Source organism: Sander vitreus, chromosome 7 (genome assembly GCF_031162955.1).
Source record: "Sander vitreus isolate 19-12246 chromosome 7, sanVit1, whole genome shotgun sequence".
NCBI classification, from domain to species: domain Eukaryota; kingdom Metazoa; phylum Chordata; class Actinopteri; order Perciformes; family Percidae; genus Sander; species Sander vitreus.
In genome coordinates, this window is record NC_135861.1 from 21,782,101 (window position 1) to 21,805,859 (window position 23,759).

At 41.6% G+C, this 23,759-nt stretch overlaps 1 protein-coding gene across 1 annotated transcript in view; it reads right to left on the bottom strand.

The window, feature by feature from the left end:
- fgd (faciogenital dysplasia) overlaps window positions 1-23,759 on the bottom strand; it is a 55,906-nt gene that overhangs the window by 17,265 nt on the left and 14,882 nt on the right. Inside the window, exons 2-5 of the mRNA XM_078255351.1 lie at window positions 6,000-6,170; window positions 3,522-3,723; window positions 2,665-3,271; window positions 498-587 (exon numbers count right to left, since the gene is read on the bottom strand). Of these exons, the coding sequence (XP_078111477.1) occupies window positions 498-587; window positions 2,665-3,271; window positions 3,522-3,723; window positions 6,000-6,170 (1,070 nt within the window). The remainder of the gene's footprint in view (window positions 1-497; window positions 588-2,664; window positions 3,272-3,521; window positions 3,724-5,999; window positions 6,171-23,759) is intronic.

Below are 23,759 nucleotides of genomic sequence, written 5' to 3' on the forward strand. Positions count from 1 at the left end.
AGGCAACACACATCTTTAATCCGCAAGATTTACATACAAGTAGTAAAGGAGGGCACTGTGAGGGCATCACACACACACACACACACACACACACACACACACACACACACACACACACACACACACACACACACACACACACACACACACCCCAATATGTGCTGCTTTATACAGTGGGCACTAGTGTATTAGTGTAGGTGCTCAGGTTTGTGGTAACAAAGCTATATTTATGCTGCAAATGCATAAATATAAAACACGCACACACAACGGGTTTCTCACATGATCGTGCTTACACTGCTCTGAGTAATCCAGTCAACAGAGGAACGGGTTGTTGTCAAGTGCATCACAGTGCCAGTTTTAATCCAGCTCAGCCCTGATCTCTGTTACTAAAACCACTGGCACACTTAGGAGATTGAAATTTGGACCAGAGGCATCCAAAACACACTGTCACTCTCACAAACACGCTAATGGAAAAAGAGACGAAGGCCCAAAGTTACCTGGTCGAGAAGGTTGAGTCTTTTGACGTAGGCCTCTTCCGTCTGGAGAAGCTCTTTGGCGATGTTCAGGAGCTTCTGAGTCTCTGAGCACTGAGAGAAACAGGCAGACACCAAGGATTACATAAACTTGTGAACAGAAACCCTCTCAGTTATTAGGTTTTTGACACAAGTTTTCAGCATCAACAACCCTAACCCAAGTTCAACACAGACGAGTCACAAATCCTTCTTTGAAAAAAATGCTAACATCATTTACAAGGCACTTATCGAATAGGATTATGTGACTAAAATTACAAGACTCTCCACATCAACACATTCATATATTTATATTCACCACAGTCAACCAAAACATACAATACAGTGCAAAACTATCTCCCCTGCATGACCTTTATACTACTTGTATCAAAGTCTTTTTTAAATGACAGTACTTGATTTGTTTCAAGGACTGTTAGTACATAGGTGTAAAACAACAATTATATAGGTTTGTTATACTGAATTTAAATCTTTACTGTAAAAGTAATCACTAGCTTGTTTAGTGCAAATCTTCTTCACTAAAAATATTTTGTTCAACTGTGCCTGTATGCTGTGTTCCATTTAAAGCTGTTGTCCTAAATCCACTTATGGCAGTATTTGAGGAAAGCACCACTTCATATCAGTCGAATATGAACAGCATTTACTTCAATATGTTCCCACCGAATATGTAAATCCACATAAATGGCCCAGTTTACATAAAAAAAAAAAAAAAAGCCTAAATAATTTATTAAAACAGCTTGGCACTGTAGTTTTCAAACCAGAGTAAATTGTGGATCTGGTGCTCTAGTATTTATAGCAGCAGGATGGTGTATGTGGGGTCGCCTCATAATAAACTATAGAGCTCATGTTCATTGTAATGAAAGAACATGTGCAACAGTGCGGCTCATTAATGAGTATTTAACAACAACAATAAAGCTCTATGGTAGAGAGAAAATAAGCTATATCAGGCTTTGTCTACACAGACAACACTTGTCTGTACTTTGAATTCAATATTAGTTTTGTTTTGTTTCCATGGGATTTCTTGACAATAAAGAAAAATATAAAATATCAGCAGGCTTATCCTTTTATACTGATGGCTGAGAAACAGTCAGCAGCATCCGGAGCACATTACTGTAAACTGACATTCACATAGCTCTATTCTAGTCGGTGGTTTAGTTTAGGTTTAGCCGAGGTATCATGTGAAACTAATGTGTAATGTTATTAGCTGAGGTGGTGAAAATGATCTCTCTCAATCTTTCATTATGGTTTGTTGAAACTGTGAGGACATAAAAAAATGTATGATTAAAAATTAGAAATGTTTGCTGATAAAGTTCATCCCAATGACACGCAACACACATCAGGGTCACGAACCATTTAGCTTATTTTGACAATGTGGGTTTCACAACTTCTGTCTCTTCTCATTTGACATTGTTTCATCTTTCAGTCATCACCTCTAGAATCTATTTTTCTTTAGTATGCCAGCATATTTTAAGACTTTACCCTGTCCCTGATGCTTTTATATCAGGAACTGTGTCTCCAAAAAAGGACACATTGACAGCATGTATAGGCCACAAGGAATCGCACGTGCGCTGCTTGAGGTATCAGTGTTGTTTACAATCAATAGTCAAACTGAAGGACAAGCGAAAAATGAAACTTTAGCCCAGCTGTGGGGAGATATCCGTCTCTGGACTCTTTATTTAGCAGCCATCACAAGCTCCTGTTACAGCTTTTGGGCAGGTATTCATCCTTTTATGCAACAGCAAAGCTGCTTTTAGATACAAGTCAGTCACTTGTGACCCGCAAACTGAGGCTCTAACATTTTCTAACGTTTCAAAGTATTCCTTGAAATTGTTCACCCAGGCTGAGATAATAATAGACACAAGCTACTTTTTCCACTACATGAAAGGCAGTCTGACTGTCTGAGATGAAGCTTTTAAACATGCAAGGTGTGCTCAATTCAAACATGTTGTGAAAATTCCTCAAAATCATGATGTAACATGAAATATAAATTAAAAAGTGTACTGCGGTAGGGGAAGGAAGTAACTGGGAGACATTTATGACCATCCCAGAGGTGTGGGGGGTTGATTCAGACTTTAAATGATGGTCGTTCAGGTTTATGGTTATAACTTAATAATGCTAAAGCATGTGAGGTACTCACTTTGTGCGCCTCTGTGTGTGCATCTGTCAGATACCCAGTCTGTGTGTCTGTCAAAGAGTGTATTTCTCCACTGCTCCCCTCATCCAAGTCACTGTCCTCATCCTGCGTTGAATCTCGCTTGTTGCCTAGGGTAACGCAGCAGGACACACTCTCCGTCTCAGTGACGCTGTCGTAATGATCCTCCTCGTCGATTGCGTCCTCGTTGGGGAATACCTCCCCCTCTGCAGCGCATGACGGGCTGTCGATGCCACTATCCCGGTTAGGAATTTTCCCATTCTGCTCCGAGGAGTCCGGATTGTCCAGGAGCTCGTGGGAGGAGCCATCCTCCCGCTCAACGTCATCAAGGCAACCAACGCTGTGTGTGATGTCACAGTCGTCCAATGGTGCCTCATCCGAACCATCGATGTGCACAGAAGCCAGACAGGAAAGTTCCGACACCTCGTCAGTCCGTTCGGAGGTGCCAAGTGCAAGTTTGTCTGCAGGGAAGGAGTCTACTGCAACCTTGGCCGTGGTGTCCTGGCCGCAGGAGGAAGTGATGTCAGACGCAGTGTCCATTCTCAGACACAGGTGCAGCTGGGACCGTGGGAGCACCCCCAGGATAGGGACCCTGGGAAAATAAAAAATGTGCATTATCAATCATACTCAAATGAAGAATCAATATGCTTTTTTACTGGAAAAATATGAGAGGATAAAAGGGTGAAAAATATCATCCTTAAGCGATAAAATTCAGGCAGACCACATGAGAGGTTCAAGTTGACGCTTCTCTTTGAACGTCGAGACACACATCCACACATACCCGAAACATTACAATGCAAATATAAATGTGACAAGCAAGACTAGCATGCTGAAGGCCTTACCTTGAATTCTCGAACCTCTCGATGAGCAGCCCCACTTTCTGGGCCTCTTTCTGTGGCTGTGATCCCGAGCCAGGAGGGGTTAGACTGGGCTTTGGTTTAGGTGGAGGAGGGGGAGCTGGCAGAGGCCTCGACGGCGGTGGAGGGATCCTCTTAGGTTTCTTGTCTTGCCCAAGGGCGAGCAGGTGTGAAGGTTTAGGGGGCACTACAGATGCAGAAATCCAGAAGAGGCAAGAACAGCAGAGCAATAGAGAAGCATTAGGCTGCAGACATCAACAAAAGCAATCAGGTAACACATATTAATCCGAGTGAGAAAACCTCCATGGCTGAGTCTTTGTGTAAAGCCTGTTTGTTCCTTCATAGACAAATCTACGAAGGGTACAAAATACAGTCCAAGATAGAAAGAATAGTAGCGGTGCAGAGCGAGACCAACACTGAGCTTCAGCTTTCTGCTAACTTCCTTATTTCGGAACAGGATGCTGAGATGAGCGTGTGCACAAGTCACCGCGGTTCCAGTTAGATTGAAAAAAAAAAAAAACAAAGACAGAAAAATGACAAAACTGTGCTCATGCATGCCTGCACACTATGGGCTTAGCATTTCACTGTCTAGTCTGTATATTTGCATATATTTCATTTTCAGAAACCTAAATGTCTGAAACCAGGACATGGGATGATGTGTTACCATTGTTAATTTAAGTGTTTCCTTTGTGTCTGTGTGTGTCACTGATAAGCAGAAAAAGAAAGGTTGAGTAGACTTTACTTTACAAACACTGAATGATAGACTATGTGTAAATGACAGGACTGGTCCCATTTTCTCCTCAGAATGAAAGTGAAGATGTTTTAGTTAGTTAAGTCACACATTCCTTTTGTCATATAATTCAGCAGTTACAAGTTTTAACATTTTCTGACTACTGGAGCTTTTTCAGGAACCTTCTTTAGGGACTCCAGAACTCGCATTACAGTACCTGCATTTTCACCAGAGGAACTTGTTGTTGAATGTTAGATTCTCTCAGCATAAGATACAAATGAAATAGAAAGGCTTTAAAGAGGAAGTTCATCCTGTCAGGTGGGAAACACTGTATGTATTAAATGCACTACCATTAGCTACCTGGCTAGCTCATTTGGCCCAGTGGAAAAATATAATTGAATAATATATTTATATTTATATAATAATATAATATAATTAGATTCCGTCTTTAAGCACAGTATTATCACTGGTAGTCCATTTTGATAAAAGGCATTTCCTACTTCCTACAGAATACTTCGTTTTTAAAAGCCTATTTATATTACTGGTGGTTCATATTGATATATTTTTAAATAGTTTATTTTTCAATCACTTTTATTCTACTAGTAACTCATCCTAAGAGAGCAGCTAAACTTGTACAAACACTGGCCAGGAACTAGGCTTGCACTATATATATATATATATATATATATATATATATATATATATATATTTTTTTTTTTTTTATCGTCATCGCAATATCAACTGGCGCAATAAACAAATCGACCGTTGAGGCGGGCTTTACGCGACGACGATAGCGCAGCGACGGCGAGCAGCTTTTTGTTTACATTCAACATGACGGCTACCGAAGAGCAGCGTCACCCGGATCGTTGGTCTGATTGGTTGGACTATCCAATGCGCTCAGAGGCATTTGAGCGGCGTCCGTTGGTGACGCCCCTTTGGAAATGTCAATGAACCTTTCCCAGACCCACTCTCAGTTACAACTGAGAAGGGTCTGGTGTCAACCAGGCTACCAGGATGCAGCACTAGACACGGCAATCACTGAAACCACACAAGGGGTGAAAAATCAAAGGGCCAAAAATCTGAAACAACGAGAAGAGAAACATAGCAAATGCAGATACTCCCATACAGGGCACATCATTTTCAATAGAATATTTAAAATGGATTTTTTCATTTGCATTTTTCACAATTTCTGACATTTTGTGCAGAAAAAAATAAATAAAAATCAATTAGGCTAGTTTTTCCTTTAATTTGTCACCCAAATGTATATGTTAATATTCTAATCACAATCATATTACCATGAATAACAACCCAGGCAATATATAGTAAAATAATGAGGATGATCATTCTTGCTATAATTCTCCAGCAGACTTTGAACAGTTGTGAGACACTTAAATATTGGGGCAAAGTCTGTAGTGTAATGTCCTACAGTAATTCCCAAAACACAACACATGTTTTTCATATTTAGCATTCTTCAAATGATGCCCAAACATCAACACTTGGGATCCCTTGGCCTGATTTACACCAGCAGCTGTTTCCGAGGTGACCTAGTGAGTTGTGTGAGTGACAGAGTGAGGTCGGACAGCTGACACGTACCATGTTATAGAAAAGTGTTTGCCAGAGCAGAATAAACGACAGCTCAATAGCAGGGGTCTGATCTCGCTACACCTTTCAATTATAATGACAGCCCCAATGTCAAATTTGGCCTTGAAAGGGGGCCACACCGTGTCTACTACCTTGAGGTTTCTGTGCGGTTGGCGGTCTGGGTGAGGTGGAGGGCTGGGGCCGGGGTTTGATGGCAGGCCTGTCGTGACATGGTCTGGAGGTCGGACCTTTCTTTAACAGCCGTGGAGAACACAGGTAGTCCACTGATCCGCACTGGTACTGCAGGGAGGAGGCAGGGAGGTCTGGAGAAAAGAGACATGAAGAAAGACAATATCAGGTATTGACCAATATAATGAGATTCATCTAAACACACATCCACAAGCCAGCATAATCCTGCTACAGCAATGCAGTGGTGTGCAGTGATAGCACTGTAGGTGAATGACCTCAGTGTGTGTTTCAGGATGTCGCCCTCGGACAGAGAGCAGTGGGACCAGAGAGGAGAAGAGAACCTCTGCAGCATCGATCCTAACACCAGGCCTGAGGCAGTAGAGCTGCTATTGGTTTCTCTCACACTCTCTGATAGGCCTGTATCTGATTGACTATATCTAATCTTCTCTGGACACAGTGTCTATAAATAGATTGTATGGAAGTGAGAGAGAGAGAGAGAGAGAGAGAGAGAGAGAGAGAGAGAGAGTGAGTGAGTGAGTGAGTGAGTGAGTGAGAGAGAAATTAGCTTAATAATGTGGAATTGTTTGTGAGCCACATCAAAGACAAATTTCCATTGGACACAATTGTGTTTTTATGACTTGGTTTCTGACTCTGTCCTTTTGGAATGGCAGATTTTGGTTGGATTAGTCTGACCTTTACTGTCTTTGAAAGTACCTGCACTGTATTTCGTCGCATTCGTTTTTTTTACTGATACCTAAAATACACAATTTAAAGAAGCAGATTGGTTTGAAGTATAAGGCTCAAAGTAGTACTTAAACTGTACCCCAGTTAGAGTAACATAACAGGTATTTCTTGGGGACTATTTTCAGCTGCAGATTTGGTGCGCTAGCAAGGATTTGCACCACCAGGACAGTGCATTTGGGATCAAATCAAAATAAACTACAGTGCCCATGTTTATGATAATAAAGGAACATGACACCCAGTGCAACAGTATGGTTCAATTATGTGTTGTTAATTGTTTATGGAGCAACAATGGAGGTTACTGTACATACTAACATAACATAACTGGCAAAGTTATTATATCAGGCTTCAGCTATTGTGCACAGGCAATTCTTTCCTGCTGTAAGAAGTCCACTTGTGATGAGCAAGACTGGAAGAAAGTCTTCCAGTCAGAGGTAGTGATAAGTAAAGTGGTGATAAAACAGAAATGAAGTGCTAATTATTCAGCAAATTGTATCTACAGTAAGTAACAAAACAAGTGATAGTTAAAACATAAATGTTTACATTCAATTTCGAGTCGATGTTTGTTTTATCTATTTTCTATCCGATTGAACATTTTCAAATTCCAAGATTATTTGGGGGAAAATACAAACTGAAAAATAAACAGTCCAATTGACTCTTATGAACCCAGACAGAGAGACAAAAGCAGCAGGATAGAAGTTATAATATAAATGTGGCAGTACCTCACAGTCAGCTGCAGATACAAAATCTTAGAAGTCCAGTGAAAGGGAAAAAAACCCAGCTTTTGCAACAATAACAATGTGTGTGCGTGTGTGTGTGTATTCTTCTTGTATGTGCTCGATAACCCACATTGTGAAAACAGTGGCGGACGATGTTTTTGGCAGTTTTAGTTATTATCTGATGTGTCTGTCCATTAGACAGTCTTTCCACAAAAATGCGGAGTTTTTTGTGATTGTTGCGGGCAAAAATCCTTGATTATGCGGCACGTTTTCTTAAAAAATGCGATGGAATATGCGGGATATTTATGCAATTTTATGCGATGAAATTGCGGGAACTTGCAAAAACTGCGGTTTCATCATGGCTTCATCGCGGGGTTTGCTGCTTTTCGATGATGTTCACGTCGCGTAATTACGTCACTTCATAGCGTTCCCATGGCAACAGGGGAAAATGGCTGCTCTTGTGTGAAGTAAACGCAACATTTTTCAACTTTCTGCTAAGATATATGTGACTTTTTTGCAACGAAAATGCGGGGATTATGAAATCATGCAAGCACCGCATATTTTGCGCGGAAATCGGCAATTTATGCTGCGAAAGTACGGTGCATTTGAAAAAATGCAGCCCCCGCATAAATATGCGGACTTTGGCTGATTATGCATTAAATTATGCGATCGCATAATCACGTTTTTCTGGATGGACTGATTAGAACAAAGTGACGTCACTCAGTAGATTATGTTAATAACTATGCAAACTACAGCCACATATGTCTGTTCCTTCATGGATTCGTTCTAGTCATCCCAAATCTTTCTCAACTGGATTACACCCCGATATTGCACCGAGCCTAAAGTCTAGGCCCATCTAATTTTGTGTTTTTCAGCTGTGCTGCAGGCAGTGGAAGGAGAGAACTCAGTCAGTAATGAGTCCTGCCCCATGTGGCAACACACTGCGGGCTTTCCCACCATCTCTGCACCACAGCGGAATAAGAGCAGGCAAGGGAAAAGATGAGGCTTGCAGACTGCTCTCACAACTCTCTGGGGTAAAAAATGTGGAATTGTGTTTTCTCCACAGAGGATCACAAATCCTACAGTAGGTAGGTTTTCTTTTCACTATTTGGTCCCTATCAACAGAAATTTTGTGTGCCTCTTGTCGTGGACTCTGACTCATCCCTTTAGTCATCTCTGATTTAGAAGGAGGTATTAGTAGAGGAAACGCTTGACCTATGATCAAGTGAACAGGCATAAAAAGCCAAACGACTGCCTAGTGAAGAACTCTGTGACCCAAGGCAGGCTTGAGTCGCTCCTGGGAAAAACAAACAGCGGTGGAAGATGGAGGCATAGGGGCTGGTACCTATGGAAATTCAGAGTAGCCATGGTTACCCAACAGCAAACCCTGGCCCTCATATGAAACTGCTTAACACCAAACAGGAACTAGACGACACAGCAGAGAGAGGAGCTCAAACTCAGTTTTTCCTAATTAAAATCTTACAAAACAGTCTTTAACTAGTAACTAAGACATACATGGCGAAATAAAATAGATCAACAAGTAAATGAAATCTCAAACATATTATTCACAGCATTAAAAATAATTGCACTTACATGTTGCTCTTACATGTGGCTCTTTGTAGTTTGGCTTATTTGTAGTTAATGTATTTCTTCTATGTGATTCTTCCTGTTCCGAGTTTATACTTTCATGGTAGAATGCACTTATTGGAAGTTGCTTTGGATAAAAGTGTCAGCTAAATGAAAAGTAATGTAAAAATAATAATAATAATGATAATAATAATGATCTCTAAAATGTTACTACAGTATTGTAACTACTACAGCTTACAATAATTCAGAATAGAAAATAATAGTTTGTACAGTATATTCTGAGAAAGGAGCTGATTAATTACCTTGCCTCCAACTGTTCAGTTTCACATATCCAAAGTCCAAAGAACAAGTGAATGGAAAAATCTCCCACACGACCCAGTCAATATCAAAACAAATCCTGCCCTCCCAGTTTGCCTAAGTGTGCTGTGCAACTGAGACTAGGCTTTGTGGCAAACAAAACACACACACACCCTAACAAGTACCTCAAAGCAAAGTCCTGCATTACGCCCAAACACACGAACACATTCAGCTATCCTTCACTTCCCAGGAGTGTTCGAGGAGCTGCACCTGTCTGTTCACATGCCAAACCTGATCCAAGTACCTCCTCCCACAGCCAAAGTGACATGCATGTGAGTCACTGTGGAGCCCAGCTATCCCAGCATAATCTTACAACTGGGGCTCAGCATTTAGCCTTGCACAATGATAATGATAATAATACATTTTATTTGTAACGCACTTTATATTTAAACAAATCTCAAAGTGCTACATAACATACACAACTCATTATACTGCACTGTTCTTCCCTTCTTCCAAAACTGACAACAACCAAAACAATGTTTGAAGCTATGAGTCAGTCACCTAATTAATTTGGACTCTGAGGGATCCAAGAGATGGGATTATTGTATTGTAATTGTGTAATCGTACGAAGGCTTTTGTGAAGACACACAGGAGAACAGTGATCTGAGCTCATTAATTTTCTCTGCTCAGTTCCAGTTACTAAGGGACAGATGAATGGACAATTAGACAAGAATTTACACATCTGAGGACATTATCACCACCGCACCCTGTAAGCTTGTGGGTTACCATGACTACCGCCCAGCTGTAACAATTTTAGCCACAATTAGTCACTATACGTTGCATAAATAAGGCGAACAAGCTAACACATTTTCTGTCTATCTTACCTGTTTGTTCATAGCTGTGATGTAACAAACTCACTCACAAAAGAACAGAACGAAGAGCACCCAGAGAGCACGGCAAGTATTTTAGCTTGTAAGACTGCATTACAGTGTTTCTAAACATAGTGAAGGGCTGCGGTGGCGTGTACCTTACTCATGGAAATATTCAGATACTTTCAGGTACTGACAGGCACATTATGAGAATATAAAGACATTTCCGCCAGCTCAACAAATCTCTGGTGACACCGTGATGCCAACACAATAGAAAAAAATAAGGAATGTCCCTCTTCTCTTGTGTCACTAGCACATAACATCAATGTGTATGAGTCTGTGTGCCAGTGATTTCACCTTTACGCGTTTTTGTTTGTTTTTGATTCTAGTGCAGGTACCAAGCCTGAGTTTCGGTACAAATACCAATAACCATATACCATAATCCGCCCTCAGGATGAATTGTATATAATTTACTGTGAACTACTTGGTGAACTTTCCATGGAAAGTTCACCAAGTAGTTCACAGTAAATGTGCCTCATTAGGTAACATTTTTAATTTGTCCAATACAAAATTAATGACATTCTCATCAGCCTTAGCTGTAATTTGTGTTTATTGCGGGTGAGCAAATTATAGTAAACTAACACACTAAACTAAGACGGTGTACATGGTAAACATTAGCCTATACCTGCTAAACATCAGCATGTTATTGTAGCATTGTCGTGTTAGCATGCTGATGTTAGCATAGCTCAAAGCACCACTGTGTGTGCCTAAGTTCAGCCTCACAGAGCTGCAAGCTGTAGACTCTTTTAACAAAAGAAAGAAACGTTCTCTAATGGTAAATTAACACAAGCAGCTGCTCAAGAATTTTGCCTAAATAAAGATCAATATTTTGATTTAAATCAGGAACTATCTGATCAAAGAATAAGTAAACATGAAATGAATCAAATCAATACTAGCTTTTAGTACTTGACAGTTTTTGACACTTTCTGTCAGAACCAAAACCGTATACTGTAAATGTTCAATACCCGGCCATACTTAAAAAAGATTATAAGTAGGGTCTTCATACATAGTAGCTTTTTGTCTAAATGAATATATAGCATTCTGCAATTAATAAAAAGTATTTTCCCTATTGGGGTAAAAGTGTGACCTGAAACAATATAAAGATGTTTTTTTTTTTTGTTTTTTTTACAAATTATAACAATTTTACTTAAGAGTCTTGAGTACTAACCCATTGTTTGCGTCATAATTTGCTTAACCTTCATGGCAGTAGCTAATCTGACACAGACGCTCCTGTTTTTAACAAAACATTTTGGAACTAACTCTTCACTTGTCCTCTCTCCTTTTCTATAAACACCCAAGAGACACACAGACTCAAACACACATACTCAAAAATTGCACAGACCTAGCTGGCTGTCAGTCACCGTCAGCCCTGAGGCAACCCCCTCAGAGTCATTTATTACCCATCATCCCTTGAGTACAGTTCTCTCGCCCCAGTGCTGTCTGGGAGACAGATCACTCAGATTCAGCAGTCTCCCCAGCCAGGCAGCCAGTCAATCAGGTCTCCTACCCGCAAACCAACCCCTGGTGAGGCTGAGCTGACACCCCCGCTCCCATCACTTCAACCACCCCCTGCTTCCCCACCAAGACCTAGCTGAATCCCAATGCCATTCTTTCTGAGCATGGCAACTCGTTATTCCCATATCAACATCAAATCCCCGAGTCTCTCTGCCTGCATTATACCTGCTCTGCTCCTCTCATTCTGTCTGTGTCCATGTTTCGCTCTCTCTCTCTCAACCATATTGATCCGGTTTCTCTAGTCTGTTAGCCTAAAAGACTGAGTCAAAGACAGGCAGCTTCTTATCTAATGGCTCTTCGATTTATAAAGGCCATCAAGCCACAGAGCTTAAAGGATGGGTTCACAATCAACATTGAACCAGGTTTTGCTTGTTGTAATATTTCCTTCTGTTCACAAAACCAGGACTGTGGATTTTGTCCCCTATCACTTACATTGGAAGCGCATTAGGAGGGGATCTTTAAATCGCCATTCTGACAGGAGGAGACTTAAAGGGTAACTACCGTTTTTTTTCAACCTGGGCCCCATTTCCCCATGCATTTATGTATAATAGACTGATGTGACCAAAAAGCTTTGATGGGCTTGCGCGAACCGAGCTACAATGTAACCTAATGGAGCAATTGTGGAGACTTGCTTTTTGTCCAATAAAAGTGATTTTTTTTTTTGGTACTGACAGGCTCAGATTGTTACTAAAAGTGTCTGGCAACATTATCGATTTCAGGACGTGACTTTTTGTCCAAAGACAACGGTGTGGAGAGTGAAACACGAGATGAGAAAAAGGCGTTCAGGTAGTCTGTTGTTATGGAGTAGGCTACAGAAATTATAGGCTCCTGTTATCTAAAAGATTTTAAATGTAATGGCTCAATATTTAAATGATTTTGACAATGTGAATGAGGTCAACCCAGGTTGAAAAAAACGGTAGTTACCCTTTAACATGACTCAATATATGTGTTTTAAACAGGATAAGGGAAAGTGAGCTACACAGAATGAAGAGTAGAAAAACCAAAACCAAAACAACAGATCAGCAAAGATAATGGAGAGGTCGACCACCACCATTAGTTTTAACACCATGTCATCTACCACTCCATAGCCACTCCTCTATTCTCGCCTCACCACGTCTCTTCCCTCCCTGTGCAGCAGGAGACAGTAATGAGTGCTCTGACCTTGATCTACTTTTTAGTCATCATCCCAATGGTTAAAGCCTTGAGCTAGAAATCCACACTTGAATACTAGGACATGAATACACATTTTTGAAGTAAGTATATTGAAGCGGACAGTGAGATGGGAAAGTCATACTGTAAAAAAAAAAAAGTAAATCCGAAAAAGTAAATCGAAAAATGTATCAGGTTCCCTAATCACACAAAACGCAAAGGAATTCTCTATACAGTGCACAAAAACAAGCCCTACGCATATGAATAAACTTCAACACACACCTTCAACAACACCTCTCAAGGGGTTTGATACTCAACTTTGTTTGGGTGGAGCATCACTTCAAGAGGACCTATCCAAATGCACACACTGAGAGAGGAAATAAAGCTGAGAGAGGAAATATTGGTGTCAGAACAAATGCTGTCCCAGGATCTACAGTAGAGTAGATCCTCAATCTCTGACAATCAGCAGATCTCCTTTATTGAGTAACCAGGCTCCAACTCCCACTTCACCACAGGGTTTATGAACACACACGTGCCATCATGCACACACACACACACACACACACACACACACACACACACACACACACACACACACACATACATAAAGGATCAACAGCTCTCCAATCACATACTGTACAGTAGCATCTGTCCCCAGATTAAAAATCTATATTCATCTATTTCTTATCATGCTGTTATTATAACCAGTCATGTTCTCTTTGTCAAACCCTCCATTACTGTGTACTGAGTCTTCTGTAGAGGCCATTTGTTTTGTTGTTTATTAGAGGCGTTTTAGGTTTCACTAGTATCATGGCTTCCCAGGGGCTAGGGGGGCAAAGGAGGGGGACGTAAGTCATCTTGTTAGGTCTGTCCTCTCCCTCTAAATCAGGTCAGTGGGCACAGCGGGCTCACTGACATGTCTCCCACACTAAGTGGGAGGATTTCAGCAGCTCCCACAGATTAGGACCTGGGATTTCAAGGAGGATAAGACGGGTAGAGACTGAGAGGTTGGAACAAGGGTGAGGAGGCAGCAGATGGCTGAAAAGTGTTAAGGAAAGTCATAGCCTGCTCTCATGGAAGCACAAAACAAATCAAGGAGGATAAAATAAAGTATAGCGGAGTGGTTTTGCTAGAAAGTCTGAAGCATGACAGAGGCAAGAACAGTGGTGAGTTGTGTTAGCAAACATTCAGTAGGCTAGTCAACGCTGTAAATACAGAGGAGAGAAAACAGACCCATCTGCTTTCAGTTTCTGTAATGATACACTGCAACTTTACAGAAAGCTCAACATAAGCAAAGACTGAAGAGTTAATATCAGAGTGGCATTGTCCTTGTGGAGTCCCAAAGTAAATCAAGTCAGTCTAGAAAGGATTCTCCTTCACTGCACCCTGAGAAAACCAAAGCAGAGGCTATTGCCATGGCAACAATGCTGATCTATATTGCTAATATAGTAGGTAGGTCATGGGGAACTATAAAGAACCACATTTGCTTCCAGTAGATGCACAGTTCTGACAAAAGCAGCATTATAAATGTCTTGACACATAATATACTGTAGACATCATGCATATGACATGGGTCAAAGAGCAGACTATATTCCCCATGGAGAAGAAAAGCAGAGGGTGAAGTATGACACAGTCACTGACCTGAGACACTGACCATTTTATTCAGCTTTGAAATGCACAGTCTAAGTCACGGAAGAACACTCAGAAGTGACAGTAAGTAACACTGTGATATGAGAACATGACAAAGGGATGATCACAATTTCATATTCATCATCAGACACATGACAGAATAGTATGGCTGCACAGAAGTATCTCTAATTCCAAGCTTCCCCCACAACCACAAATGCTTCAAGAAGGACTTTTATGAGGCAGAGTGCAGAGAAGTGAGCCTCTGTTTGTCTGGATGAGGGGCAGTAGCCCAGATCATTACTGTAAAGGAAAGCAGCCACAGATTGGCAAGTAGGGCAACACACACACGGGAGAACAAGGAAGATGACTGCCCGACTGTCCCAGAAACTACTGAAGCCTACTGTAGCAGCTCTCAATGGTGGCTTTCTCTGTGTAACGCTAAAACCCAAATGGCCGTTTTGCACAACAATCAGGGTGGGAGCATCCACCTTTTCCTCTTAGTTTACTAAACAGTAACACACCTTCACAAGCAAGGGAGTTTCTAACTGCAGGTGCTGGAAAAATATACTCCAGCTCTTTCCATTCTCACTGGGTGTGGGGGAGGTCTTAACAAACACAGGTCTGATCCATGAGTCATCACAGCACCCAAAGCCTGAAATAGCATTTTCAAAACAAATTTCAATCATTCCCTGTCCTAGAAGGCTATAATGTAATGAGAATTATGCAGTTTAATCTTCTAGATCAAGGCGTGATCACTCTACATATTGACTAAGGGTCTCTGAAGTGTGAGTGCATTGATTATTTGACCATATATTGATTGATAGGATTAACCAATCATTGCGTTGTACAGGAACAGTTAAAACAAGCCATTTGGTTGACAGCATGATTGATTCATTGCTGACTGAATAATGACTTATGCCGACCTTACACCAAACAACTTTTCAAGCGATTCCACTATCGCAGACTAATCTCCAATACCGGAATGAAATCATGAGAGTCTTGCTAGAGTTGGGGTGCTCTCTCATCGGCTCAATCGTTTGGTGTAAGGTGGTCAGCGTCAGTCTTTTTCCTGTCTTGGCGTTCCTACAAAATCAAAAGTGTTTGTTAGACATTGAACGATGTTGAGTACAATGTCTCCAGGAGCGATCCACACACCAACCTCCACATGCATGCAGACACACAAACACATGTGCACGCATATGCATATGAACATGCACATGCATACATTGTTCTGTGGCTAAGCCTGATCGCTTGATTTAGAAACCCATCTGCAGCACAGACCACAAAAGTACTTTAATACTTTACTTGGGTCAACGTTACCATTACACTGTGAACCACTTTACTGTGTGCTAAGTGTTCCACTGCGACTACAGAAAAACATTCAGCAGCAACCAAAAACACGGCCAACCAAATCATTCCCTTCCCCAAATAAAAAGCAACCCATACTGAGACAACATTTCACAGCCAACCAAATCACACCTCTCACGACCACAATTACACCCCTGGAAAAACCATTGTCCCCCAATAGAACAACATTGGGAAGTGGTGTATGCAGAGCATGGCTACCGAATCCAGCTTTCCAAGTGTACATACTGCATGCACTTTTGTTGTAGAAGTCAGTGTTTTTGCAATGAGATAAAAATAGGAAAATTTGAGGGAGGACAGGTTCCCTGTAATGTGCAACTAATAATGATTTTAAATCATTGAATAATCTATGGATAATTTGTTTGTAACAATTCAATGTGTCATCTATACAGTCCATAGTCCACCATCCATCCGAAGGTACTGTATTACATTTACTATGTGAAAAAAATTAGAAAAACAGTTAATACTGCTTGAATGAGATGCCGCCACATGCATTCACTTTTTAAACACTTTATACAAAGTATAAAACTATCCTTTTTCTGTCCTGTGGCCTCCGACTCGGCCTCTATTCTCAGAGCTGTGTAGTAGTAATACTAGGTGAGGTGGAAGGGTGTCCAACGCACCACCCTGCATCTGTTCCAAGCAGGATGGATGTCAGCATGTGGAGAGGAGTGTCTATGAGGCTGCTGACAGTCAAAGTGTCCCAGAGGGGCACAGCCCTGCCCAGTACAGGTCAATTTGTTGCCCATTCCAGTCCAGTTCAGTCCAGTCTGGTTGGTTTAATTCAGAAAGGGTGTGTAAAAGGCTGGGTTGGTGAAAAAGAAAGGTTGAGGGTGAGGAACCGAGGGGAATCTCAGAGCCTCCTCCCCTGTCACTGCGGCTCTGTGCTGACACACACTGGACTCCTACCAACATACACATAGAGACAAAAAGGTCACTGTGCACTCAACACCGACGCGTCTTCTTTGACGTCACAATAATTTTCGAAATGTCACTTGGCTCCTGAATGGCAGTGTCAGCAATGGGGATTCTCCGGCAAGGAGCATCTGAGGCAAGCAGCTCCTGTCAGTCTGTCTAAACTTACGAATGAGTTTGACACTCGTTCACTGGGCTGCACTTTCTTAGATGAGTCACTCAACTTTGAAAACTGAGACAACCTTACAATGCCAATGAGGGAGCAGCCTAAATTCATTTGTGTAGGAAGAGCCTTGGATGGAAACCTTAATCACTGAAACCTTTTCAAGATGAGGTTTGTGGGGGCATAATTAGCTAAGACATGAGACTAAGAAGCCAAGACATACCAAGACAAATAAGCACACACACACACAAATCACTGTACAAGGAGTGGCCTGTTATAGAAGCCAGGTGTAAACTAGACAGACTAATAAAGGCTCCTATTTCCTCTCTAATTGCTCCAGTATTTCCCCTTACAGCACTGCACTGTACTGCAGTGCTCTGAGCCATGTTAGTGTACCCACACTTGTTTCAGCTCTAGATCAAGCATATATATTTCTCAAAAGTAAATGTAGTTATCCTATTAGAGATGTTTATTCAGCTTTACACAGTAAAACATGCTATACTATATACAGGTTTATAGTACAGTAAACTTAAGACAGTAAGCTTTATGATTGAGCTTTTTGTCTTTACTTCTCACAACTCTGTTTCCCCCATGAATTTGGGGTCTGGTCAATTATCATGAAGCAAATGTGCAAAGATTGATCAATCACTGACATCTCTCTTGAGCCCAGGGGCCCACCTTCACTGTAATATGGTAACCTTTTGTAGCATATTGGTAGATTAAAGGAAAGCCTAGAATGATGCAGTTTATTCTTTTCCGTGTCAAAGTCAACAAGCAAAAGCAGGAAAATAAAGTACAACGAAGTACCACATGCCATGGCTAATAGCAACACAAAGTTATAACTTAACACATAAAGAAACACTAAATCCTTACAAATATTTGTCATGTAATCAATAAGGGTCATTTACACTTGTTCACAACTGGCTGTCATATCATATTTCACATGACCAATGGCTAAATCATAGCTCTTGTTTAATTTCGAGCTGCAGAGAACCGCAATCAGCTGCGGCAGGCGGCTCTGCCCACCTGCCATCTGTCATCAGTGTTACCTGCAACAGATTGTCTCTCAAGGGGGTCTGAAGGTTGATGGAGGGAATTATGGAAGAGGGCTCAATTAGAGGGCTGCTGTTATTGCTGCTACTTGGTCAACGTCAATGAGCAACCAGAAACAGCCCTAGGCAAGAGCTATTTCTGTTATCCCTGGGGTGATTGGACACAATAATGCTGACTTTGCTGCACAATTCATACATTTTCTAGAATGCTGCTAAGCCCCAGTTGGCTTGATTTCAGTAAATATAACACATAAATGCTACAAAATATACATCTTATTTTTCCTTTCTCCCCCATTTCCTGTGTTTCCCCATTTCCACCTATGTGCTGCCGAAAAAACATCAGTCAAGCTTTGTGAACTACAAAACTGGGAGATCACTAAAAACTGCTTACTGTCTTGAAATTTACCATTTATGGTAGTTCCACAGTTACTGCAAACAGCTCCATGTGTGCACAGGTACTGACTTTCTACTTTACGAGGAGACATTAAAGTTTTCCCCTGAAGTGAACATGGCAGAAAAGGATTATCCAGTCAAACATCCCTAAAGGAAAATATACATATTTTTTAAACTGTGCACAAATGCATGCAAACAAGCACAAAAAAACACATGCACACGGGTACATGTACTCACACGATGCCCTGCAGCAGAAATTCATTAAATATCTTGTTACTGGCCTTTAGGAGACATCCCTCACCCTCTCCAGAGCTGTAGGACACTAAACTACAAAGACAGTTCCAGCATTTACACTGAAACCTTGTAAGCTTTTAAAGTGGGCAGTGGTATTAAAACTTGAGGCGACAATTAGAGGCAAATGGCCGCTCCCCGTGAAGGAGGTCACATTAAAATAAGTTAAATCTTACTCATTCATTGAAATTTGTCAGAAGGGGAGTGTTGTTGGTGATCGAGTGTTTGCGTGGGATATTTATATTCCTCTCCTGTCTCTTAATAAAAGGCAACACACATGCTTCACTGGAGACAAGAGAGCTCTTAACACGTTCCGACTGCCTGCCCCGAAAAAATGGAGAAGTAGAGGACATGCACAGAGGCATATGCACGCAAAGACGCAAGGACACACGTTACTAGAAAACAACACGCTCCTGTCCTCTGACCAACCTGAATAAAGTAAGTGAAAGTTCAAACTGGATGTAGTGTAACATCAGACAGGAATTGTGCTGTATCAAGACGGCTACAAGATAAGACAAATAAAACACACACTTTCTCTTCCGGTTAAGACAGTGGCTGCAGTGTTTTCTGATCCATCATGACCTAATCACTTCCTAATATTTCCTATAATTATAATGCCAACGCCACAGGAAATGCCATCCTCAGCTCTTAGTGGAGGAAGACCCTAGATGCCCTGGGTACAGAGGAAGTTGTGGTTATAATTACTAGTACACTAATCAGGGTGACTGTTAAACATGGTATCTGCATGTGTGTGTGTTTTTTCTGTTTGCGTGTGGATTGGTCAGCATCGCCACAAGTTTTCCAGCATCTCTGACCAATATGGAGCACTTCTTTCCCCCTGATTCAACCAAGGAATGAAGAGAAAACCACCAGCATTACTTTGATGAGTTTATATGTACAGTAGGTGGACAAAATAATAGAAATACTATTAGAGTAAAGGCTCTAAGGAAGTGTACAGAGCAATCATCTAAACTATGACTCCCACAGAATTGCTGCCCTCACAGTTACAGACCCACCCCTGTATTAAATACTTGTGGACACTGTGGGTTAAAGACATCCTTTCCTTTGGCTTTCTCTAAAAGTAAACCTGTCCAGACGTAGGAAAACGGGTGAAACATGACGCACTACTTTTTCCACTGCCCAGGGGTTCTAGGATTTTTGCCTTTTACACAAGGTTACTGTATAAGTCTTTGTGTGTTGGCCTTGAGGAGAAGCAGTTTCTACATGGCAGCCTTACCATAAATACCAGCTTATGGTGTTTATGGCTTGACTGACAGCTCTGTGAAACTGTTTTTGTTGAGACTGTGTCACAGAGGTGCTAATTCAGTTCATTTTCGACTTAGGACCACCGTTCTTTTTTTCTGATGTAGTTGTCTGTTTTAAGACTGTTTGCCTTTAGCAAATTAAAGAAGTTAAAGAACTGTGTACTTGTTGTAGAAAAGCATAGCGGAAAAGGCATTTAAAAACTAGTTAAAAAGCTAATGATTGGAAGACACTGGTAAAGCTGATACGTATTGTAAACAACCTTTTATAATTTGGCTGTGTAGCTTTTTCCCCCTCTGTACTGTGGTTTTGTTCTCAGTTCTTTTTCATGTGGTGTTTCCATGATTTTGTCCATGCCATGTTAAGTTACCCAACTTCAAGGACAGCAAGATTAGGAATCAACTAGCAGCAGAGACTTGGATACTCAAAGATCACACTTTAATTACACTTCAAATAAATCCATCTAATGGGCATGATTATGTTGATATATGAGGAGCCTGTTTCTACACTAATACTCCCACCAATCTAAGAGGATCACACCGCTCTGAAGCCAGTGAAGCCTGCGATGATCCAGGAAATGTAAGCAGCTGTACAGCTGTACAACACCGGCGTCGTAGTACTGTACATATGTCGGCCAGACACTGCTTGGCTCAGCACATTGCATTGATCTGGGTCAAAAGGTTGTTGATTAGAGTCTTGCAGTCTCTAGGCAATGCCACAGTGTCTGCTACACACTCAGCCTCAGCTCTGCTCACACAGCTGCTGCCGGTCGTCATGGAAACACTCAGACTCCCCACTCCTTAAGACAACTCCCTAGTCAGCTAAATTATAGTGTGCCAAAAAATCCTTAGAGACTGAATACAAACACTAACATACCAACGCTGAATAACTGACAAAATACAGAAGTAGTGGCTGCGCAATCGGTTGAGCTTTAAACCATATTTGAAGTTGTCCTCGTCATGCAGCCATGTAATGACATCACTGAGCTAGTAGTGGTCATCACTGTGTCACTTATATTCAATACCACCTTGTACACTCATTTAGTCAGCATGAATCGATTCAAAGTTGTAAAATTGTCAGAGGAAACTAGTCTGTGTTGTTTAAATGGAGAGACAGCACAGGGGGCAATGAACTGAAAAAATATTGGCACTGTTCACTGCTCACTACATTACTCACCACACATCACTTGTTCAAGAAGCCAGAGGGCTCAGCTCTCACTTCTAATTATCCACTGTAGTGTAGATGAAAGAGAAAACCAAACAAACTAGAACCAAAACACACATACGCTGTCCCACTCAGAAATTCCCTGAAAAAACACTGCAGGGAATCTAAGAATCAATGCAGCAGAAAATTGCCCCCGATGTACGTTCTCAATAAAACATGCAGAGTGGCATGTATATTTCAGAGGGCAGCGAGAATTACCCCACATTCAGCAGACAGCTGTCAGCCCACCCAAACATAACCCAGACAGAGGTTTGGTTTGGACGACAACACATGCATTTTGTAAAGCAGCAGCACCTGCTACATACACAAACTAAAATACACGTATATCAAAAACAGAAAACATCTTTATGCAATGTTATGTGCACATGTTCATTCTCACATAGTATGTATATACATCTACGATTTAGAGCTGATGAAGCGACATTAGTTACTCACCAGCTAAAATTAGTTTGCCATCTGCCTTCGGTGTTTCTCTGTTTTCAATCTCTGTCTGAAATCTCTGTAGATCATTTCATCCCCTACTGTGCGACACGAACATAAACACAAAAGCAGAGTCTGATCTAGTCCAGCACTGAGTCACGAGCAGGCTGTCTGAGGAGCCTGGATGTTTTAGTAGCACGCTCAGAAAGACGGCATGAGTCTGCTACTGCTACTACTCCTGTTCCCTCATCGGCTCTCTCTAACCACCACCACGCTGCCTCTCTCTCTCTCCTCCTCCTCTTTCCTCCCCTCCTCCTCCTCCTCCTCTTCCTCCTCCCCCTTACCCTCTACAAACGCAGTGTCCCTGGCCCAAAAAAAAAGGACTCCTCCTGTCCTGCGCTCTCCCCGTCCTGATCCCTGCACCATTCAGAGCAGCGGACTAAACAATGCCTCCGCCGCCGCCGTTCTGAAAGGAACCCAGGAGCAGTTCTCAGCCGGCAATAATGCTGCCCAACTGTCACCATGGAAACTAACGACGGCCCGCTGGAGAGGGCAGGGAGAGGGGGAGAAGGAGATGGAGTGGGAGGGGAGAGTTAAGTGAGAGAGTAGTGTGGAGGAGGGAGAGAGGAAAAGAAGTGGCTGAATGAAAGATAGGGGGGAAGTGTGTGTAAGTATCAGTGGGTGTGCCTGCGCAGTTGTTGCATGAGTGTGTGTGTGTGTGTGTGTATGTGTGTGTGTGTGTGAGTGTGGATATGAGTGAACTGGAAAGGAGGGAAGGTTCTGGAGGAAATTCTTCAGGTATTCTTTTGGAAACATAGTACAGAAGGTGGAGTGGTCTTTTTAAGCCTGCAACTAATTATTCTCATTATCTATTAATTGATTAGTTTATAAATAAAACATGAGTTAGAGAAAATTTCCTTCAAATTGATTGTGACAGAAAACATACCAAACCCTGAATATATTTAATTTACAATAATGCAAAACACAGAAAGTCAGCAATACTCACATTTAAGAAGCTCAAAATTGCAAATGTTAAGCATTTGTTCTTGTTAAATGCCTCAAAAGTCAATTATCAAGATAATCAATGAACCTGTTGTCCTTTCCTGTACAGTAACTAATTTGGATTTCTGATGTGTACTTAAAATAAACATAAAACAGAGAAAAGCACATCCAAACCAGCAAATGTTTGCCATTTTTGCTTAATGGATAGCTCAAATGATTATCCTATTAACAAAATTGTTGTTGAGATATTTTTGTCATGTCAATTGACAGATCATTTCACCACTAGTTCTGTCCTAAAAAATAATTTGTGTTTCTGATGTGTAATTAATAAATGTTGTTATATTCTAGCTACTTCACCAGGAGTCTCTGGGGAGTACATCCGTGTCTCTGTGCGACTTCCCCCCACAGACATGTGGATCACAAAAGCTGCCAGGATGACGCGCCCAAGCTGCTCCAACCCTCTTCATATGCACATATAATTATAACAACCCCCCCTCTTCATATCTCCCTGTGTTCCACCTTTTCCCACTCAATAGTTGAAGTGACATCGGCCTGAAAGACAGGGTGACATTGCCCGACACCGGCTCTGAACCCACAGACGGATGCCACTGATAACCATGGAAACCCTGCTGGAATATCCCCAGTTCCTAAACGATAACAGGGCTTTTAAGCTGGGTGTGAGGAGAGGAGCGGAAGAGAGGGAGAATGTAAAGGGGGGGGGGAGCTGTGTTCAATTTAGATTCAGGAAACGCAGGAGCTTTAAAATTGTAGGCGAGTTGAGAGTTCCTGGGAGTGGGTTAAAATGGGCCCCTATTGATCTTCTTGTCCTCATGTTGAAGCAGCGACAATAACAACATCCAGCTTCAGCAGCTTATTGTAGGCCAATGGACGAGGGAACAGGTGCTGCTCTCCCCGGCAATAAAGCTGGCTGCTCAACCCAGCAGACCTGCCGAGGTGAAATATTCTCACATGAGGGAAAGACGAGATAGTGTATCGGTGCTGCAGCTGCACCCGAATGGCAATCAAAAAAAAGGGGGGGAAACCCAATTTCAAATAAGAATAGGAGCCT